General features: G+C 39.6%; 1 protein-coding gene across 3 annotated transcripts in view; it reads right to left on the reverse strand.

Moving 5' to 3' along the window:
- Positions 1 to 22,590, reverse strand: part of sorcs3 (sortilin related VPS10 domain containing receptor 3) — a 463,686-nt gene that overhangs the window by 12,756 nt on the left and 428,340 nt on the right. For all 3 annotated transcript variants that reach the window (XM_041785632.1, XM_041785633.1, XM_041785634.1), the window contains 2 exons: positions 3,725 to 3,856; positions 1,808 to 1,907 (listed from right to left, as the gene is read on the reverse strand). In XM_041785632.1, the coding sequence (XP_041641566.1) occupies positions 1,808 to 1,907; positions 3,725 to 3,856 (232 nt within the window). The remainder of the gene's footprint in view (positions 1 to 1,807; positions 1,908 to 3,724; positions 3,857 to 22,590) is intronic.

Below are 22,590 nucleotides of genomic sequence, written 5' to 3' on the forward strand. Positions count from 1 at the left end.
TCCTCCCTTTCCTGAAGTTTACAGACTGTTGTTCAAAGAAGAGGGGATGCTACACAGAAGAAAACATGGCCCTGTCCCTACTTTTTTGAGATGTGTTGCTGCTATCAAATCCAAAATCAGCTCATATTTTTCATGAAATGGTAAAATGTCTCAGTGTCAACATCTGATATGTTGTTCCTGTTCTTTTTAAAATAAATATGGGGTTTATGAGATCTGTAAACCATTGCGCTCTGTATCAATCTACATTTTATACATTGCCCCAGCTTTTTTGGAACTGGCGTTGAAGATAAAGTTGCTCAAAACAATCATCTTGACTATTTTATTTCAATTTGGTTAAATCTGCTTCATTTACATTACAAATAAATGTAACAAACAGGGTATCTAATAATAAACACTCAAAAATGTAAGATATTGTTATTTTATGTTTATGTCAAAGTTTCCATTAATATGCAAAGTGCAGCTATTCTTATTTTTCCTGGCTGCACATTCCTATCAGCTCCTATGTGACTTTAAACCATGTTTATTTTGATCCACTGCTGACTATGGTTAATGGAGGTATAGAAATGACAAGAAAGGCAAAAAATGAGATGATACTCTTATCTTAATGCCTCATATACCATGAGCTGAGGTAGCGTGAAATAGAAGTTTCTATAGCTGGACTGAGAGGATGCTGACAGCAGATAATTCCAACATTTCTGTTGGATTTGAAATAGTCGACTGCACATGCATTTATTTCAAACAAGAACCCGACCAAACAAGCCCTCACTATGATTAATGTCACACTTGGTCTCATTACTTTGAGGAGTGCATTAATGTCCTCCATTGTAAGGGAACCACACTGCAGTTCACCATGTTACTGCGCTACTCCCGAGCCCATCAGCTCAGATGCGGCGATGCGTACAATGTTGACCTTTCTCAAGGAGCTTGAAGGCTTTTTAGACCTTTTCTTGGAGGGTGGAATAAAAAGAGGGATCCAGCTGTGTACACCTGTGATGTCATTAGAGTGCAGCACAGAAGCGAACGTTGCAGAGCAGCACATGCCAGGCTGTTAAACCTGGCACTTTGAGCTGCAGACAACTGTGTGCCTCCAGAGACTGCACGCCTAATGAAACCAGCCAAGCAATGAATACAACCTAAGATCTGTCCAGCACTGAACCATGGGAGTTACTGAGGCCCAAGCCAAGAAAAAAGTTTTTCAGACAAGCAGCCACATTTATAATCGATGTGCCTCCATGAATGCAGCATTGATTTCATATTTATAACAACATTTTGATTTTTTTTTTTGGGCAGCAGCATACTTTTCTTTTCACAAACATCCGCCAACCTCCTATTTCCAACACCACAAAGCTGAACAGTGCTGCTGACTCTTCCAGAAATTTGGGATTCTGCTCCTGCCCTGAAATTGTATGCTGCTCCTTCTCAAGGACTAAATAATCAACATAATTATACTCAGTGTAACACTCATTTTGTGGTTGGATGGCTATAAAAGGAATAGAACAGATGTTCAGTTTTTGATGGCAGGCATAAAAGATCCCTCATCTCAAGGAGCTCCACTTAAAATCAAACCCCACCCGATAATTCCCCTCGTGTTTGCTCGCCTGGGATGGAGGCAGACTGACAGGAATTTTAATTGGTGGACCAAAGAAAAATCCTTGTTGTCAAAACATGGTGATTAGAGCAAATTTCTCTGCACTTCTAAATGAAAAATAGAAAATGCAAGGGCACGCTCAAATCAGCCGTCCAAGTAAATGGAATGGTGGATAACTGGAGGGCAGTTTTGAAACCAGTCAGAGTAAATGATTCTTACCCAGTGTTAACTGTGTGTTGTACACAATCACCCTCACACCAGGCTTCAGCTCGAACTCCACCAGATTTTGGTTCAGGGCACTTACGATTATATCAGATGCCTGTAAACACACAAAAAAGAACATTTATGTGCTTTTTTACATAACTGACATGATTTTTCATATTTTTCGGGGGCTGTCAAGTGATATTTTTCAATGTATAGCCATTTCAACCACTATTTAATTGAACTATTTTCCACTTTAAAACACAAAAAAATCTATATTGACAATATGAAGCAGCTTTCAAAAGTGTGTTAAGTGATCAAATGAAGTCCAATATTTGCCATTTATGTTATCAACTCTTATATTTATGAGTTAAATACAGTGCATTCACAAAGTATTCAGACCCCCTGCACTTGTTTTCAATTCTGTTATGTTTCAGCCTGATGCTACAATTTAGATGTATTTTTTTCTTTCAGAATTTTAGAAATATATGCAAATTTATTAAAAATACAAAACTGAAATATCACATTGGCATAAGTATTCAAACTCTTTGTAACTACACTGTAAACTGCGCCCAGGTTCCTCCCATTTCTCTGGATCATTGCCAAGATGTTCCCACATCTTGACTGGAGTAAACTGATTAGGCATGATTTGGAAAAGCACACATCTGTCTTCAGAAGGCCTCTGACAATGATATCAGGGCAAGCCATGAGGTCAAAGGAACTGCCTGCAGAGCTCCAAGACAGGATTGTTGCAAGGTGCAGATCTGGGGAAAGCTACAAAATATTCTGCTGCACTGAAGTTTCCCAAGAGCACAGTAGCATCCATAATTCTCATATGGAAGAAGTTTAGCACAACCAGGACTCTTCCAAGAGCTGGTCACCAGACAAAATGAGCAATCAGAGGAGAAGGGCCTTAGTAAGAGAGGTGACCAAGAACCCGAATGGTCACTCTGACTGAGCTCCAGAGATCCTGTGTGGAGATGGGACAAGGTTTCAGAAGGAAAACCATCACTGCAGCCCTCCACCAATCTGGGCTTATGGCAGAGTGGCTAGACAGAAGCCACTCCTCCATGCAAAATGCACAAAAGCCCACTTGGAGTTTGCAAAAAAGCCCCAAATAAAAGCCAGGCTTCCATCTAGCCACTCTGCCTTAACACTCAGATCAATGGAGGGCTGCAGTGATGGCCGTCCTTGGCTCAGCTTTTCTGAAGGAAAATGGTTAAAAAACATTGACTTAAGCCCCCTACAGACAGTGCATTTTTAGCAATTGTATAAGTTTCTGGCATACTACACTGCTAAACATGAATTAACATAAAGTTTTTGTGTGCAGACTGTATGATGACAACTCCTACTAATTGCAGCTGAATCACAGGCAACAACGTACATCGATATGCAAGAAATAAATGTCATCCATTTTATGCCACCAGTGCTGGGGTAAATAATGAAGCAAAGCAACAATGAAGCCGTTGTAATTGTTAAGAAAAACATCTGAGATCAAGATTTTCCTCCTTGTTGGAGTCCCACAAACTTCTGTATTTGGTATTGCATCCATTCTAATGCTAACTTGTATGTTTGCTGGCACCAGTGCCACATTTATTGTTATGTTATTTCTTGCTACTTTCCTAGTGGTTGGTTAGCAGACGTAGGTTGTAGCAGTTGTCACATTGTGAGATGGTCATCCTTAATTCCTGACACTATCAGACTTTTATCCCAGGCTCTTTGGCATCTTTTAAAACAAAATGAGACAGTCATCACCTCAGTAGAGTCATTATTTTCCATCAGTGTGTGAGCAGATGCTACGGTGAGTAGTATCAACCTGCTGCCTTTCTATGGAAGATAAATTAAGGTGCATCTAAAAGGCCAAAAGAGCATTGTGATTAACACAGACTGAAAGCCCTCATTTTTGCATATGAAAAGGAATCGCAAGCCACATACCTGTTCAAGCTCCTCCTCTTTCTTTTTCTTGCCCTCTGATTGGTTCTTGTGAGGTAGCAGAAAGAGCTCAGCTGCTGTAGGAACGCCAGGAAACACGGCCACCAAGAGCTGCTCCTCAGGGAAGTCGGACACCTGGGATAAGATGGAAATATGCTTTTTAGGTAAAATACTGTCATTATTATTATCATTACAGACTTTGTGAACCATTCTGCATTCATTACTGATATTACTGGTATATAAAGGTGTGTGTCCTGTTACATCTGGCATACGTAGAACTAACACATTGTTTTAGACCAACAGTCAAACATGGTGGTGGTAGTGTGATGGTCTGGGGCTGCTTTTGCTGCTTGCTGTAGTAGATGGAACAATGGATTCTGCTCTCCAAAAAAGACCTGACAGAGAATGAATCATCAGTTCATGACCTCAAGCTCGAGCGCACTTGGGTTATGCAGCAGGACAATGGACCGAATAATACTTGCAAATCCACCTCTGAATGGCTTAAAGAAAACAAAATGTTGGTTTTGGAGTGGACTTGTCAAAGTCTAGACTGACATCTGATTGAAATGCTTTGGCATGATCTTAAACAGGCTATTTATGCTCAGACACCCTCCAGTGTGGCTAAATTTAAACAATTCCGCCACACTTTCACACTTTCCAAACACTTGCTTGCAGTTGTTGCCACCATGAGTGGCACAACCAGTTAGTACATTAAGGGGGCAATGACTTTTCCTCACAGGACCACGCAGGTTTGGATGGCTTTTTTCCATTAATAAATGAAATCATTATTTAAAAACTGTATTTTTGTATTTAATTAGGTTATCTTTGTCTAATATCAAATAAGTTTGATAATCTGAAACATTTAAGTCTGACAAATATGCACAAAAGGTAGGCTTGCCACTCCTGGGAAGGTCCATTTGTGGATAATGGCTCTCACCATGGTTTCGCTATCCCAAAAGGCTTTGTTACCCTATCTAGACTATATCCTGCTATTTTTGATGTCCTCCTGAGCACAATGGAATCATTCCTGAACGTCGTTGTTCCATGTTTGGAGGATGTTGCAAGAACGTTGGGGGTCTTAGTGTTAAAGGGATTAGAACCGAGGAGGAGTACTGACCACTGATGGCTGGTCCAGTGTTAAAGATATTTTGGTATTTTTAGTATCAGTTCTACAGGGGCCCCAAAGGTATGGGCCTAGGTCGGCTTCACCCTTTCTACCCCAGGTTCCCTGCATATTTGTTCCAAGCACATCATAATTCATGTAAACACAATGCGCTTTAAATTATAATGCAAGAGGTAGATCGGTACCTTTATTCCATTTCAAATCCTGACAAACTCTATCGTGTTCTCAAGCGCCATAATTCAGTCTGTAATTGCTTCCATCCATAATTGCCTGCAGATGAGTCACTGCTAGAAGGTCAGTGATGCACATAAAAGCAGCAGCAGTTCACACTGGTCAGAATCTTTACTTTGCAGACTTCTCGCTGTCTGCATAAAGCTTTGTTGTCTACATTTGATGCATTTTTTATGTGCTGTTTAGTCCTTTGTCACATTCTTCACAAATAAACTGACCTGCAACTTCATTTTTTATTATTTCAAAGGAAATAAATCCAGTGTAAAATTTCAAACATGACTGCCTTGGATATTACTTTTTATGTATGAGAGTAGAAACAATAGTAGGAGGTAGACGGCATGACTTTCAGACAGCAGCAGAGATAGTTTCTTTTCAGTCGTCTGTAAGGTTGGGTGACGACCTGTATTTCGTTTTTTGTTTTATTTGAATCCGTCCGGAAAATGCAACAGTTCACCACGAGTTCACATGCCAGTATTGATGCAAACAGAGAGAGAAGCACAGAAGTAGAAACGGAGAGAAGCAAAAAGATGAAGGGATAAAAAGAGAGGGTGGAACACACAAATAGCAACAGAGTGAGAAATAAAAGGAGACAGTGTTTTTCGAGTATAATATTTGGGAAAGAGCAGACAACAGGTTTGGTATTCTCTTTTTATTTTTCATTTTTAGGTTCTGGTTTTCAATAGCACAGTCGTACAACCTGATATAAAACCAGCAAGCCACAACAATTTTCCATCATCAGATATATGGATACAAGAGGAGGTCAGCTACAGAGTACATGCTGCTGGCTTTAGAAGGAATTGATCTGAGGGAACAGCCTGATATCCATGGTAATGCCAAGCTAAAAGTTAAGGCTAAAATGTGAAGACTTTTTGTGGACTAAATCTAGACTAAAATGTTTTTGAGTATTCATTGACCAAAACTATTAAGTATAGAAATTACTAAAATGTGACTAAAACTAAAATGCATTTAATCTAAAGACTAAGACTGAGATTAAAATTAAAAATAGAATTTGAATGCGTATCCATTAAAGGGAGTTTTAAAATCTAATCTCCCATGAATCCGCTGCAGGGAAGCTTGACGCTCAAAACCTGCTGCGTGTTGGTACGGATTTGGTTACATCTACGGCAGTTGTCTTGATAATTTTGAACAAAAGACAAAAGCAACGGATGATAGTTCAGGGGCAAAGTCCGTACGTATGGCAAAAGCCATGTATAAGGGTGTAAGTATGATGACAGGATCTCGTCTCCACTTCAGTCCACACGTACCACGCCATGTTGTCTCAAGTGACTGGTCATGTGACACCATATGTCACGTCCTGTGACTTGTAAATGCAGAAAAAAGTGTTTCCATCACATTTTTACACCATACTTCTATATCGAAATGCCTGATGGGCCAAAAAACAATGCTGGTGCAATCATACACTATGTTTAAAATTTTCGAAGCGTTTTATTTTTCACCCAGAAAGCCTCTTTGTTTGGCACTGTGGTGGGAATTTCTAAAAAGACAGGAAAATTAAGACACCAACAACCATCAGCAGGGGAAAATTTCTGGATTTATTTTGACACCTGCAAGTAGACACACCAACCATGACCACAGAGTGGCCATGGCAGAATGGGCCCCGGACCTTTCGTCCAGTGCTCTTTTATATTCCAGTTTACAACAGTCATTTGCATACCTACAATTAAGGTTACGCATAGATTGTAAAATATGTTGTTAAAAACCTGTTCCCCGGCTTAACCCCTCCTGGGCTAGAAACCCTCAGATCAAAGATCCTTTTGGTTGTCCCCAAAACTTCCCCAAGGGGGGGAACACTTGGTTAGACATTGTTTTCATTACTCTACAAGGTTAAGACACAATTTTCAATTACAGCTCTATTTTGCGATGTATGCTACTGGCTGTCTTCTTCCGCCTTCTTCAACTTTCCAGAGATAAATTGGAAAACCCGACCCTGACCAGAAAAGCTGAATGGAAATTTGTCATCCAGGTCAGTTCAAGGCTATTGCTTTATTCTTCTAATGGCTGATAATTAGACAAGCTAGAAGGCTTATGCCACTACTATTGCCAAGTAACATTTACAACCTAATTTCAAAAATACCGTAATATCCCTTTAGTACACAAACTTTGTCAACATAAGTTGCAAAAGAGGGAATTGACCTATGGCTAAGTCCTGCCCTCAAACACAATGAGCCAATCACAGTGTGTATAGCCATTCTATACACTCGGACAACTGCTGCCTGGACGTCCATTGAAATGAATATGAAAAAGTCAGTTTTCGTCGGGTTTCATGAGGTTTTTTTTTTAGATTTTAAGTTTAAAAATAGTCAAACGGTGTTCATGGGGTACATGCGACTCCAACACAAGGCATCCTGAGAGGCTGAGGCGACAGAGTGTATTTTTTTTAACCCTTCCCTAAGCCACATCTAAACCGAGAAAAGTGTCTTCTTTGGATATATAATTGTGCGGTAGACCACAACATCAACTCGACGTGGATAAAATTAACACGGCTGTCTACATCTTTTCTAAGGTAAGCCAACATTGTATTCAAGGCTACATATTGTCACTTTACTGAAAAGAAATATAAAGTTATTTTTAACATCTCTAATGTTAGCTAAAGTTAGCCTAACGTTAGCTCCTAGCTGCGTTGTTCTTTGTGTCATGTTGTTTGTTGGGAGTTCATTGGACTATTTTGTTCTAGTTTTTGTACTTTGGGGATCGTACATCATTGTTAGCTGTTGTCCAAAGGGCTCTGGGTAAACTAATGTTAACTCCTGGAGCTTAGCTTCATGAACTTATCTGTAAAAGCCGAGATAACAAAGGTTGGCAAACATTATGCTGAATGATTCAATGTTAATACTCTAGCACCAAACTAATGGAGAGACACTCTTGGTAAAGATGGTAAAAAGGTTGTTATATTTTTCTCATATTCTGAGTCTAAAATCTTAACTTCAGTGGTACTTGTGATGCTCATCCGCTATCTTCTGGTCTGAGATTGTGATGGCAATGAGATGCGGTTTATCATGTTTGCACTGGGACCTGTAAATGGCTTGTAACTGAAGCTTTATATCGACCTTCTCAACAATAAAATGATTAATATATCCCTCCAGTGCGTAGTTCAGACCCTTTTGGTGACTTCTAGATGATATGTGATCTTTCTGTCTCCAAAAATCATTAATGGCCTCCAGTGAAACGTCTCCTACTGTGATACCTGCAATAGCGTCTGTCACTGAATGTTCATTGTTTGTCCAAGTGAGTGGACGGGGCGTGGCTTAGCCATAGGCCAATTATATGGCTCGTCTTTTCAAGGCCAAGGTTTTCATGTCCACAGTGTCTGCAGTAGGATTCCTTTACATTGTTTTCATGTTATCTTGGTGATAATTTTTCTTGTGAAACAGGAAATATAAAGCCCAGGGAGGTATGTAAAAACAATCTTACTGTTGCCACTGACAAGTCAAATTTGAGAAGTGCTCTGAAATGTAGGTTGTGAATGCTCTAAACCTGTGTTGTTCAGTGTTAAAATTAATGATTCTCTCACTTTATCCACATACAGATCAAATAATCCACTTTTGTCACTTCTGGATGAAGTTATATATAATTATCTTATTTCCACAAGCTTTTAATTAGCCAACAAGTCATTTACAAGAAGAAAATCACTGGGGTGAGAAGACTAAACAACAAATTCAGAGATGGAGAAAAGAAAGTTAGTTGTATCTGTCCAATCATGACCATATGGTGTTCTCTTGAGGGGAAGAAATTCTCTATATATCTTATTTTGGAGGAAATAGTCCTAGTCACAGTCTCATACTGTTGATATAACTGTGAGTCATTGGGAAAACTACTCTCTGGCATTCAATTTAACTATTTAAAAAACTGAAGGGAATAATTTGATAAAAGCTTTATAAATAAATCCACTTTCAAGCCTTTCTTACCTGAAATGGGAAAAATGAGGCCTTACAACTGTGTAGGAAAAAAAAAAAAAAACCCTTTTAGGCTCCTGCACTTTACCATTTTATACAAGAAAAGGGAGGCCGGACCTGGGTGGTAATCACTCTTGATTTTAGAGCCTGTGATGTTTTTATGTTTTCTCAGTGGCCTAGGCAGACAATGGAGTGGGCATAGCCAAAGAACATCAATTGTCAAACACAGAAATCCCCATTTGAGCACCAAAGAAGTGGACAAATGATAGCCATGGGCATGACGTGCATTGAGAGCAGCGGAGGCAGAGGGAGAGATTAAGTGAATAGGATGACAGAAGATGCAATAGGCCCTGAAAGGAAAATCAATACTCTTTGACCATGCTAGTTCTCATCGCTATCAGTCATTAGTTTAAAAAAACCTGCCTGGGTCATACTGAGCGCTCCCATTTGATGGTTTGCAAATGTACTGCTGGATACAAAAGAAAGATTTAGTTAGATGTGAGGAAGAGGTGAGACACTCAGTGAAGACGCTTACCTGCTGCAGGGGAGCCTGGCTCAATTTGGTTTGATATAAACATTCCACAGTGCAATATTTTGCAGGTTTATTTGAAGGAATACTATTTGGAGGAGATCAGCTCTGGAGGGATTCAGCAAAGAAATGAAACCATATGCATGCAAACTGAAAGTTATTGCACCTCTAGATACTGTTCATATTTTTTGTGCTCAACTCACTTCTGCTTTCATATGCTCTGTTTAAATTTAATATGCATAAACCCCTTGAGATGTGCCATCTAATTTTTTTGGCAATTCAATACAATCTTAAGGCAACACTTGATCTGGATTAACCCAGTGTTCATGGGTTGTTTAGTGCTACAGCCAAGCTAACGCCTCTGTGAAGGTATACACTGGTACACTGGCATGTAGACTTTCGACTCTTTTGCCTTGAAATAGCAGTTTTAAAGACGATCCAATGGTGCAATAATCTTTCATCGGGTAAGGAGTATGTGCCGGTTTGACACTTCACCACTGATGACCATCATCCAGGCGTGTGCCAAACCCATGCCCCATCTTTCCAGTGGGACGTTTCCATTACATTGAGCAGCTTTGCTCTGATTGGTTTGACTTTGCACAGCAACCCTGAGTGGCAGGGGATTTGCTTTTCCACCACAGCTGAGCTGATGATATGATGACTTGATTCAATGAGGTTAAATAGCTGAGGTACAAAGTTTGGTGTAGTGATTGCTACTTAAACATGTCTATGAGTCATCCATGAATGATGACGAACCGCTGTGACATCACTGTGGCATGCTTGGAGGTGGGGTGGGCATGCTTGGGCCCTGCATCAGGGCAGGACCTTTCTGGGTGCTGCACGGTGTAGCCTGGAACAGCCAAACTGATCTTGTATCTTGTTTCAGTATCGTCTAGCTGTACATTTCATGCATAACACAAATTATGATTTGAAATGTGCCACTCAACATTCGGTGGTAAGGCTGCAACAGCTGATCTACATGAGGTTGGTCATTGGGGATGTGTAACAATCCCAAATTTATAGAGTACAGAACAACATCCAGAGCATCAACTGCATAAAAACTGTAACAAGTATCAGGAAAGGTTCAAATTCAACATTAGACATCTCCCTTTCTCATACATAAACCCTTAGAGCTCACAGCTATTTTAGTCACCATCATGTCTCCTCTGGAGTTTTTTCTTAAAAAGCTTTTAAAACATCAATCCTGCGATGCATGGTCAAGCTCTATACATCTTTTTTTTTCAGGACAATCTGAGCTTTAAGAATATATCTACTACAGTAATGTCACTTGAATTTTGAAAAAAAGTTATAGGACTCTAAAGACAAAAGAAAAAAACATATTGGAATTTGAAAGTAAAAGATTCTTATTGATAACACACAGTGAACAATAGTTACTATGCATTTTCTTTGCACAGACTTGTTCTCCCAAATCTTGGGGACAAAACAGTGGAAACAATAAAAAGTTTTTCAATATATCTACATTTATACCAAAAAGTCTATGTGCTTTTTGCAGTTAGATTAATTTGTGCCATTCCTTTAGGCAGTAGAGACGCAACATCTTGCTTTTGGAGGACAGCCCCTCCCACAATGCATTATATGTAAACATTACCCTCAACAAATATGGCGCTACCCACCAAAGAAAGGCAAAGTACATGATCGAAAATGGATTAAAAATGAACAAAAAGACACTTATTATCCAATGTAACACCGTGGATTTTATCTTTAAAGAATCTGAAAAGTCACCAAAGTTCCGGGTTCGTTAGAACAGTGTCCTTACAGAGGGTAGCAAACAAACGGCAAAATGGTCAGCTTTCAGAGGGAAAAAAAGATTAAGTGTCTATGACTTATGGTTCAAAAATTATTAATGTTTTTCTAAAAAGTGTCACTTCTTGTTGTATACGACGACGCTGTCCTCAGCCCGGATAGTCAGCCAAGTTCTGGGCTCACTAGAAAATGTTCAAAAAAAGTTCAAAAAATTACCAAGCAATTTACAAAGGGGTGTGCCTGCAACACAGATCCATGCTGCACAAGCTCTAAGCGTTAAGGGTAGGGATGCTTAACTTTCCTTCTCTGTCTCTGTCTGATCAGCTGTTGTGCACAACATTGCATTTATTTAATGAAAATTCATCGTGCATTTTTATGTCTCTGCAGCCATGCAGCACCCTCATGTTATGTTTCAGAAATGCCTGATAGTACATTACAGACTTCCGCCGATCCTGTGTGAATGCACCGCATCCAACACTGATGTCAGGGGGCACTACAGAGGTCCACAGGCTAAAGTAGTCCCATATGAATAGTACTTTGGTTTATGATTCTTTTTTAAAGTATGAAGGCTAAAAAGAGGCTTCATGCATTGAGACATTTGCAGGAGTACATGTACAAAATGACTATTTGTCTACCCTGTGATCTGTTGTAATCACTTCCACTCCAGGTAAATCGGTTAAATTGTGAATAGTGCACTTAATGTTTATATGAATTTTCTGATGACATTTGCAGTAAACACATCTATTTAGAGCTGAAAAGTATTAACCTTCCTCTAGTCCCATTCATTCCTAATGGCTGTCCCCCACTTTCTGCCCCCCATCAGGCATTCCAGTGTCACTGGGATCATGTGACTGAAAATAACCTACATGGAGGTCCATTGTATAACCAGCCTTAAAATATAGAGATTTAAACATGTGACTCACTTAAGTGGAAAAAGTGAAGGCTTCAGGTTTGGAGATCAGGTTTGGAAGAAAAATGCTATTAGGGAATTCTTAAAATCCCAAATGCCCCAAGGTTATTTAAGTGTGTGCTCATTATAATACAGTTGTTAAAGTGTCAGGATAAAAACATAACATGACTGCATAAATAACTAACCATCAACCAGCTTGATAAGAAAATGTTTGAGGACCTTTGGTGAATACTGTAAATAAGGAGATAAAAGCTTGAAAACTAGCAGTAACCTTTAAGGAAAGCCTTGGCGAGTAGGGACATTGTAAACTGAGTAACATTAAGGGAATGTGAGCAAAGGGTGACTCAAGACAGACTGAATGAAATGAAATAACCTCGATTACTGAATGTGCATTCAGGAGTGGTTTGCAGCCTCTCCAAAACAAGCCCGGGTGAAGAGTGCAGAGTCATGACTTATAAGCCTCAGCAGCAGGGCCGTGCAGCTCCCCAGTTAAATGGACCTTGACTCTGATTGCACGTTGTTCACTCTCTCATCTCCTGTTTTATTGTTGCAGAGATGTTTACTGTGTTAAAAGGCATCGGTCGTTGGATTGGCCTCTGTCCCGAGCAAGTGTTCTCAACCCTGACAAAATTTGAGAAAAATAACCCTTCCTGTCTCCTCTCAGATAATGTGTTTATCTGTAAATGAACCTTGTGTCAGCTCCAGGCTCAGCGCGTTGGCAGCTGATGTCAGATTCTAACAGGATTGTTGGAAAAGATTAATATAAACAAACAAGTATTGAAGTTGTCTCACACAAAGCTCGGTTTTAATACTTCACCTCAAGAAAGTCGCCGTAAGAATATTCAGGGATGGAAAAGTAGAGGGACTGCCTGGCAGCTCCACAAGGTATGTGACATATGTGTGAAAATATCGACCCTCATTGTTAGACTCTGTTATTAGATTTCATCCATTCAGGTATCTCCTTGCCTTTCAGCCTTTGGAGAATATACACCTGTATATACCTGTTTATACCTGTAAAATACACTGTGGGAGGTAACAATGACGTATTGGAGAGGAGCAGATGAACCACACACCATTATTTCCTGGAGGAAGAACTTGACATGATTCACAATATGCAGTGTTACTGGATGTTATTTTCAAACTCCTACTGAGGTGCACTGTGAGCTTCTACAGGAAGGATTTACTAGACCTGTGGGCGACTACTGATTCCTCCTTTATCAGTGCAAGTACGCTTTGTAAAAAATGAATTAATGCACAACTAATCATTTGGTCTGGCATTGTATTAAACAGGTTCACGATTTATAAATCCATCTTAAAGGACAGATCTTTTTTAAGAATAGTGAGAATGCAATTTGGATCCTGTAACAATTTCTAATTGTTATACTGAAGAGATCAGCTCTCAAAGTCTGATTCAGGATTTGATTAAGGTCATAAATGATCATGTTTTATCCTTTTTATTGCAGTAACTACATGCTTGTAGAAAGCTTAGTGGGTAGTAGTCTTACACTTGTGGTAAAGAAAAATTTAACTTTTTTTTTAAATTTTTTTTTTAACCATTGTCTGTAACTACTTTCATTTACTTACAGTCGTTGATGTTGTGACTTTTGATTGACCAGAAGTTCCTCATTTCTTTCATGTAGCCAAATAAGGAGTAAAGGGCCTCTAATTTAATACAAAATAAAAACATAACCAAGAAATTGTTACTGAGAAACTCCATTATTGTTAACCTTAAAGGGGACATATGAGGCAAAAATCACTTTTTCTGGCTTTTCTAACACAAGTATGTGCCCCTGGTCTGTCCACAATCCCCTTAAGTACCAGAAAAATCCATTCCCTCTCCCCCTCTCTTTCTCCACCTTTCAGAAAATTTGTGCTGAAACAAGCCGTTCTCAGATTTTGCACCTAGTGACCTCACATGGGGCATAAGCACCCGCCCCCATGTATGGTCAGCCCTCCCCCACTTGGAGGAAAGTTCCGCCCTCCTCTACTGATCTTCTCAGCTGGATAGCTCAGTGGGTTACCATGCGGTACGGGAGATTGATGGTCCGAATCCCAGTCAGGTCCTAAACTTTAGATAAAAGTGTCTGTAACATCAGGAGTGCTGCATTGTTTCCTGCAAGGAGTGTGGTCAGGGGCAGAATCAGCTAATTACTATTTAAAGCCTCAGACACAGAAACGGCTCATTCTGAGAAGGGCTCAAACTGAGGGGATTTTAGACATGCAAAAATCTAATACTAGAGTGTTTTTTTTCAGCAATAAACTTCACAGGCATGTTTTGGGGACCTCTGAGAACAATATAAACTTGTCTTAAAAGGGTAAAATATGTCCCCTTTAATGAGGCAACTTACACAGGTAGACTGGGTAACTTCAGTTAGTCATTTTGTACATGCAGCCCTGCATATTTCTGAATGTATCACAGAGAAAAACACAACATTTAACTGAATTTTGGAGTTGCCTCCTACCTGTAAGTGATTGTTTCACATTGTCAATATAAAACCCCAATTCCACAAAGGTTGGGGCGCTGTGTAAAATGTAGATAAAACATAATTCAATGATTTGCAGATTTCCTAAAACCCATATTTAAGTCACAGTAGAACAAACAAGAAATCAAAGGTTAAAACTGAGATAATTTACCATTTAAAGAAAAATATTAGCTCATCTCAAAAAAGTAGGGACGGGGCAACAAAAGGCCTGAAATGCAAGTGGGACTAATGAAAAAAGCTGGAGACTAATTTGCAACTTGACTGGGTATAAAAAGGATAATTTTAGAGTGGCAAAGTCTCTCAGAAGTAAAGATAGGTAGGAGCAGTGGTGTGCATGGGGGTAGATCGCCCCCCCCTCATGGCCCAATTGTTGAAAAACGCGTGCTAAAGTGCCCTCTTGGGAGCTAAAATGCATGTTAAAGTGCCCTCGAGAGCCAAAACGCGTGCTGAAGTGCCCTCTTTGGAGCCAAAACGTACACTAAAGTGCCCTCTTGGGTGCCAAAACGCGTGCTAAATTGCCCTCCTGGTTGGCAAAACACACTAAACTGCCCACTTGGGTGGTAAAAATGTGTGTTTAAGTGCCCTCCTGGTTGGCAAAACGTTGCAATGACTTTTATGTTGATCTATATTGAGCCAGAGCTATATCTCACAGAACCAGTTTGGATTATCTGGTGCTAATATGGTGTTAAATGCACTAGAATACTAGAAAAGGCATCTATTTAATTGAAAGTGTTCTGGGGGAAGACCCCCAGACCCCCTCGGGATTTATTTATTTATTTCTGTGTGTTCTTCACAGTTCAACATTGAATCTACACAGTTTTTGTGGATGCTGATCCTAACTACAAACTAACTTGAGTAGTCTGTCTAGTTAGTCTGTTTTAAGGCTATATAATGTGCCATATAAACATGTCTAAAGTGGCCTCAAAAACACACAAAGCTTAGTGCCCTCTTCAGTGGCGAGAATGCGCTGTATGAGCCCTTTTTTTTCTTTTCGCTCCTGCCCTTGAAAAAGTCTGTGCACGCCACAGGGTAGAAGTTCACCAAACCTGCATCTAAAATTATGAAGAAAATTCAGAAAAAAAGTTCTTCAGTGTAAAATTGCTAAGACTTTTACTTTCCCACCATCTACAGTACATCCATCCATTTTCTATACCAGTTATCCCGTTGGCAGTCACGGAGGAGCTGGAGCCTATCCCAGCTGTCATTGGGCGAGAGGCGGGGCACACCCTGGACTGGTCACCAGTCAATCGCAGGGCTATCTACAGTACATTTACAATTTACAATGTCATTTAACAAACACTTTTATCCAAAGTGACATTTGAGAAAGGTGTTCTTGTTCCTGGGGCCCACACTAGACACTCATGCTCTGACTGAGATTTGAACCCCAAATCTCCTACACCACAGTCAGCGATGTAAACCACTGAGCTATCCAGCCACCTTTAATACCACAAAAAGATAAAGAAAATCTGGAGAAATCTCTGTGAGCAAGGGGCAAGGCTGAAAGGCCCTCAGGTGACACTGTATCAAAAGCAGGCATGAATTTGTACTGGAGATCACTGCATGGGCTCAGAAACACTTTCACAAATTGTTGTCTGTCAACACAACCATGCTGAAAGTATATAGGGGTTTTAGAGCAGCATATGCTCCCATATAGACGTCTCTTTCAGGGAAAGTCTTTCATATTTCAGCAAGACAATGCTAAACCACATACTGCATCCATCAGAATAGCATGGCTACACAGTAGAAGATGCTAAACTGCCCTGCACGAACTGGTCTCTTCACTTACCAGATGTTTTGTTTTTAAAGAAGAGGGGATGCTACACAATGAGTGAATATTTTTCCTAAAATGGTAAAATATTTCAGTTTTATCATTAAATATATTGTTCATGTTCTATTGTGGATAAAATATAGGCTTATAAGATTTCAAATCATCCAAATAATTGCATTTTGTTTTTATTTTACACAGCATCCCAGCTGTGTTGGAATAGGGGTGGTACACTTAAACAAACTTTGAAATGCAATTCTGATTCCAACCAACTCTGTGTGTTACTGCAGTAAGGCTAGCCTGTCCTGGGAAACACAGGAAGTGAATTTAAGCTTAAAAAGCCTGTTTGTTTGGAAGATATCCATTTGATCCGTCCATCTCAAACTGTGAAGCATCATATTTGGTCCAGATAAACAGTTGGATATTTTTTAAGGGCTGGAGGAGGACTGTTGATGTTTTTCTCCATCACATAAAAAAGTGGAATTGAAAGAAATCTCTTGGAGGGGGATCCCACTCATTCAAAACCTGGTCATATATTTGAGTCCAGATGATGAAGAGGTGTATAAAGTCTGGAACTGCTCCATTAGTTTGCTTTAGCCGTCAGCTAAGAGAAGACTGTGATAACTTTTATCTAATCCTGAGGGGAAATGTGTACCAAAGCATGCTTGTTTTTGCAACTGATGGACTCATACACTAACTCAAATTGTCTGAGAGGGTTATGTCTAACACAAGAAACTTGTTTTTGGCTAAATGTATATTTTAACAGGTGTCATCGTTTAATGATTCTTTCACAGCAAAGCAGAAAGGATGTCTGGAAATGCAGATTATGTGGATGCTAGTGCACCACTTCATCAGTTAAGGAGTTATGCATCTGAAAATCTATGCAATTCAAAAAAACAGCAACATAACCCCCAGGTTCCTGAGAAATGTAGTGAAAGTAGCGAGGTCATTGCTTGTTGCTCTACTCTTGGCGTGCAGAGCTTTTTATCTACTTCAGGAAATGGCATCTGAAACTGAACAGACCAAATAAAAGTATGAGATAACAAGAGCTGAATACTTATTTTATAAGCTCTAAGTTGGAAGCAGACAGACAAAGCAGGCCAGTAGACACTGACACTGCAATCATCATCTGGGGTTTTTCCTCGTGGTGGCAAACAGGCTGTTCCAGCTTTAGGCTAAAATTACCCCACATTTCTCTATTGTTCTGGGGAATTTACCACTTGAGCCAAATGCATGCATTAAGATAATATCAATTATCTTAGGAGACAAAGTTCATGCCTCAATTTTTAGTCTGTTACGTCACTGTACCTCAAAGATGTTTCCTGTTGTGTGCTGCTAATCTCAGTTCTGAGGAATGATGATGTAACAGGGTTATTAGCTGTGCCTAAACTGTAAAAGCATAAACACTGAGCACCACAGTATGAATGAGACCGTCCAAACTTTATTTGGCCAAATATTATCGTGGGGTGTCGAATTTTTTTGCTTTCCCAAGACTGAATGTTAGCTCCAATATAGCATGTTAGCACATTAGGCACTACCATTTAACAGCAAAATAACCTCCACAGAACAAAAAACACAAAACAGGGATGCTCCTGGTAAGCTGAGTAAAGAGCAAAATCCAGATAACAAATAAGCTGGTGCTAAATTTACGTGTCAGTTAAACTATCCATCATATCCTATAAACATGAGCCTGAAAACCTGGTCAAATGCTCTTTTAAACCTATAATGAAGCTTCGCGTTACTAGTAGCAGTGGACGCGGCCTTCCTGCCAAAGCTTCTCCCTGAAACTTAGATGGACATAAACATGAGAAGCTTAGCACTTAGCATGTTGTAAGGACAGAACAGTATGACAGGATTTTTAATTTAAAAATGGAAATAATGTCCTATGAAGGCTGTTGAGGGTTATACTTCTGTACAGCTATTAAACTGAAGTGATGAGTAATCACATTAAGGTTGATATTAATCTGCAAAGGGGAAAGAAAGCTAGCAGAGCTAGCTGCTATCTTTAGCCACACTCTAATCCAGTGGTTCTCAAACTTTTCAGCCCACAACCCCCAAAGTAAAAGTGCCAGAGACCAGGGACCCCCACTGTACCTGAAGGTGGTTGAACACAGTCATGTACATTTAATAATAGTCATGTGCAGACAAGGCTGCCCATTAGGGGGGAAAATGGGAGAGCTTTCTGGAGCCCAGCTAAACTGGGGGCCAGCAAAACCATGGTCCATTGTAAAGTTAAGCTGTGGTATTTTATATTTAACCTGAATAATAACCACTCTTATCAAAGACACAAATTTTAATTCATTTGTTTAGTAAGTAGTCCTCTTAAAAATGTAAAACCTTTTGTTGAAAACAGAATTAAAATTTGTTAAAAGTAGCAAAAATGGGTAAATAATGGCGAAAATGGAGGGAAAGGTAGTGAAATTGCATTCTAAATATAGCACAAATGGGTTAGAGGTGCACAAAAATAGATAAAAGTGGCAAAAAAATGACATAGTGGTAAAAGGAGTTTTAAAAGGGGGTTAAAAAGAGAATTAAAGAGTGGCTGAAATGGCGTTAAAGTGGCAAAATAGGTGGAAATTTGGTCAAATGGGATGAATAATTGATACAAACTGGCAAAAAAGGGTTAGCTGAGGCAGGAAAAGGCAGAAAAGGGTTCAACTAGCAAAAATGGGCATATCAATTTGAAAGAGATTTGGTTTAGAAGTGGCTAAAAAAGGCAGAAAAAAGTGGTGTAAGGGTTTCAAATTGACAAAATTGGTGTAAAGTGGCAACAGTGTAATTTAAAAAAATATTCTTAGTTTTTTAAAGGCACCTGGAGACCCCCTGTCTGTGTCTCGCGACCCCCAATGAGGTCTCGACCCCAATGTTGAGAACCACTGCTCTAACCAGCATACCAGCCGTGCCATGTGCGCACTGACACATTGACTCTGCGATGAATTTGACTGTTTTCTGAGCATTTTCTCCTCCTTAGGCTTGTTGGTTAAATGTAATTTCTTGTAGACCAATAAGGATAAAACGCTCTTGGAACATTCTTACCACAAGCCATTACAACAAATGGCTAACCAGCAGTCAGACAATGTTGGAATACACATAAAAACTATAACCTTGCAAAGCAGATAGATACACCCGTTTCCTTATTTTTCACTGGCGAATCCATCTTGCAAAGCTCCCATCTGAACCGTTTGGGCCCGGTTAGAAAGTGACAGGACCAATCAGCTACGAGGGGCAGTAATTTCAGGTGCAGCAGAGTCGTGACATAAACAAGCAGCAGCAAGTGCTGGTGCAGTTATGGAGGAAGAGGTTAGCGTGGCTGCGGCTAAAGGGCCAGTTTTATCAGAACTTGACCACATTTCTCCGTTAAAAGAAGAACAGAGAACTGCAGTGAGTTGTTTTTCTTTTCAAAACTGACAAAAGTCGAGTACTTTCATGTCTATAGTTGCAATGCTTCGCGTTATTCCTCAGTAGCTGCGCACACGCAGCTCAATAGCGGCTACGTCACGTGTTTTGTTGCTCTTATTGGCCCGTAGAGATGTGACAGACAAAACATTCATCTAATCACACTCTTACAATTTTTCAAAGCCTCTGCCTTTTCTCAAACATTTCCTATTGAAGCTTTCCCAGATGGATGTGTTAAAAAATCCATCTGGCATGTCAGTTATAAAAACTAAGCATTTCAGATAAAACTGATGTCCTTCCAATTTCTCATAAGCTGATAAACTCAAATATTGCCGTTGTTTACTTAAAACCTTAGCCTAATGGTTAAAACCATGTGATGTGTTAAGCACTAGACATGATGCATCATGTAAACAAATATAAGATAAAAATCTGCCTGGGCCTTTTATGGCCTACATTGATGCAGTCTTGTGCAAAAACTTAAATAATATACAATAGATAAAAATCATATCTATAAATATTTTCTATTGTAAGCTGAGAGCTATTCCTGAGTCAATGTGCCCATATTGTCATAAAAAAATAAATACGCTTGCCAGTTTCAGCAGGCTGCAGTTACAGGCTACTGTAACCTTAGTTGGTGCTTATGGTATAATGGGAACTCAGTGGATAATTTTACTTTGAGGCACTTGTATGTTCTTTCATCAACAAACTAAACTGTGGCTGAACTAATAGAGAACATGCCATTTTTTTTCATGTCAGCCTCAGTAATCAGTGAAGTACACAAGCCAAGCTGTGATTGCATCAATTTCCCTGGTGATTAATTTCAGAGAGAAATTTCCAGCTTCAGTCGAGTGAGTTCAAACAAAAACAAGACTAGACTGTCCATGGGGTCGTTCATATCGATCCTGTCTTAATAATTTAACTGCAGCTGGTTACTCCTGCTCTTGATGGAGTTATTTATGAAAAGAAAAAGTTCAGTTTGGGCTCTTAAAAGGGAAATGTATATATGCAATATCAAAGCCAAAAGGATTATGAGGAATCCAGAATAATTTCACTGTGATTAAAATAAGAAACCTAGCTAAACAAATAACATCTTTGGGCCAGTAAAGGAAAAATAGTTCGAAAACAGTAAGTAGTTTAATGGGATACTTCAACATTTTGGCAAATTTGCTCATTGCCATAATCCCTATAGTCTTACTAGTAGGTTCGTTACCCTTAGTAGGGGCAAGCTGTTTTTAGATCGGTGGTGCCGAGTTAGGATTCTTAGGATGGTATCCCGGCTTTCCCTCATCAAACTCATCAAATACACAATCCAATCAATCCACACAATCCAACAACTCCAAAACACTCTCGTGGACAAGTTGTGACCTGTACATTCAATACGCTATGAAATAATCATGGAACATTACGAGACGGAGATGTTTTAAAGTTAAATGCAAAGCCGGAACTACACTCCAGACGTGGCTGCTGCACTGTGTCACTCCGCCCAGTGGTTTACTCAAGAAATAGTTCCCAGTATTTGCTTCATGTGTTGTAATGTTACATAATTATTAGTGCTGTCAAATGATTAAAATTATTAATCAGATTAATCACAGGGTTGTTGTGGATTTATTTAGATTAATCATGATTAAATATTCATTTTTAATCTATATTAATCGTGTTTCATTTTCAATAAGCAAACAGACTCAATCTCTGACAAACGTATGCTTCGTGTTAATGTGGTGTTTTAAGCTGGAAGTGCTTTGGTGAAAAGAAAACTCCTTCCTGCAGAATGTGCATAAAACTTTATGTTGCTCGACTGCTCCATCTTGGTGTTTTTTTTTGTACTCAAATTTCCCATCGAGAGGGCCAATGTGCTGTTTAGCGTCTTCCATTTTGGGTTGGTTGGTCACTACCGGATCAACGGCCCATTTGCGCATGCTCGATGGCATGCTCCATGGTAACCCTACTTGGACAAACTGCCCGAATTGCGTTGCCAGAGACGTTTCAGGGATTTTGAGTCATTCTGTGCTGTAGATGGGTTAATTGCGTTAAAATTTTAAATCAGATTAATCATGATGATGGATTAATCCGTATTAACACGTCAATTTTGAAAGCCCTAATAATTATACGTTATTGTTTCATAGCGTGGTGAATGTGCAGGTCACAACTTGTCCACGAGAGTGCTTTAAGGGTTGTTGTTGTGTATTTGATGAGTTTGATGAGGGAGAGCTGTGATATTATAACAATCTATTGCATTGGCAGAGCAGCTGGAATCTCAGCACCGCCGATCTAAAAATAGCTTGCACTGAAAACTAAAGGTAACGAACCTATTAGTAAGACTATAGGGATTATGGTAATGCGCGAATTTTGCCAAAATGTTGAAGTATAATTGTTGAAGTATCCCTTTAATTCAATTCAAGTCCGAATTCAGTCTGGTGACATGCAAGATGGCATCTTCTCATCCTTACAGTGGCAGTCCTGAGTCCTCTGATGTCATTTAAAGGTGGCACAGCATTAGCTTTGCACACACTGCTGGAATGCTGCATTCAAGACCACCAGACAATCCAGTTTCAACTTGACCCAATGTTTATTACGCACATGAAAACCAGTCTAAAACAAGTTACACAACTGAGAAGAAAAGCAAATGAAGAGGAACTCTACATGCATATCATTCCTAACAATTGGCCCTGACACATCGAGCTCCTTTGGGATGAAGGCGCACCAGGCCTTCTTGTCCAACATCAGTGCCTGGTCTCATAAATGCTCTACAGCATG

Source organism: Cheilinus undulatus, linkage group 4, assembly GCF_018320785.1.
Source record: "Cheilinus undulatus linkage group 4, ASM1832078v1, whole genome shotgun sequence".
Classification (NCBI taxonomy): Eukaryota; Metazoa; Chordata; class Actinopteri; order Labriformes; family Labridae; genus Cheilinus; species Cheilinus undulatus.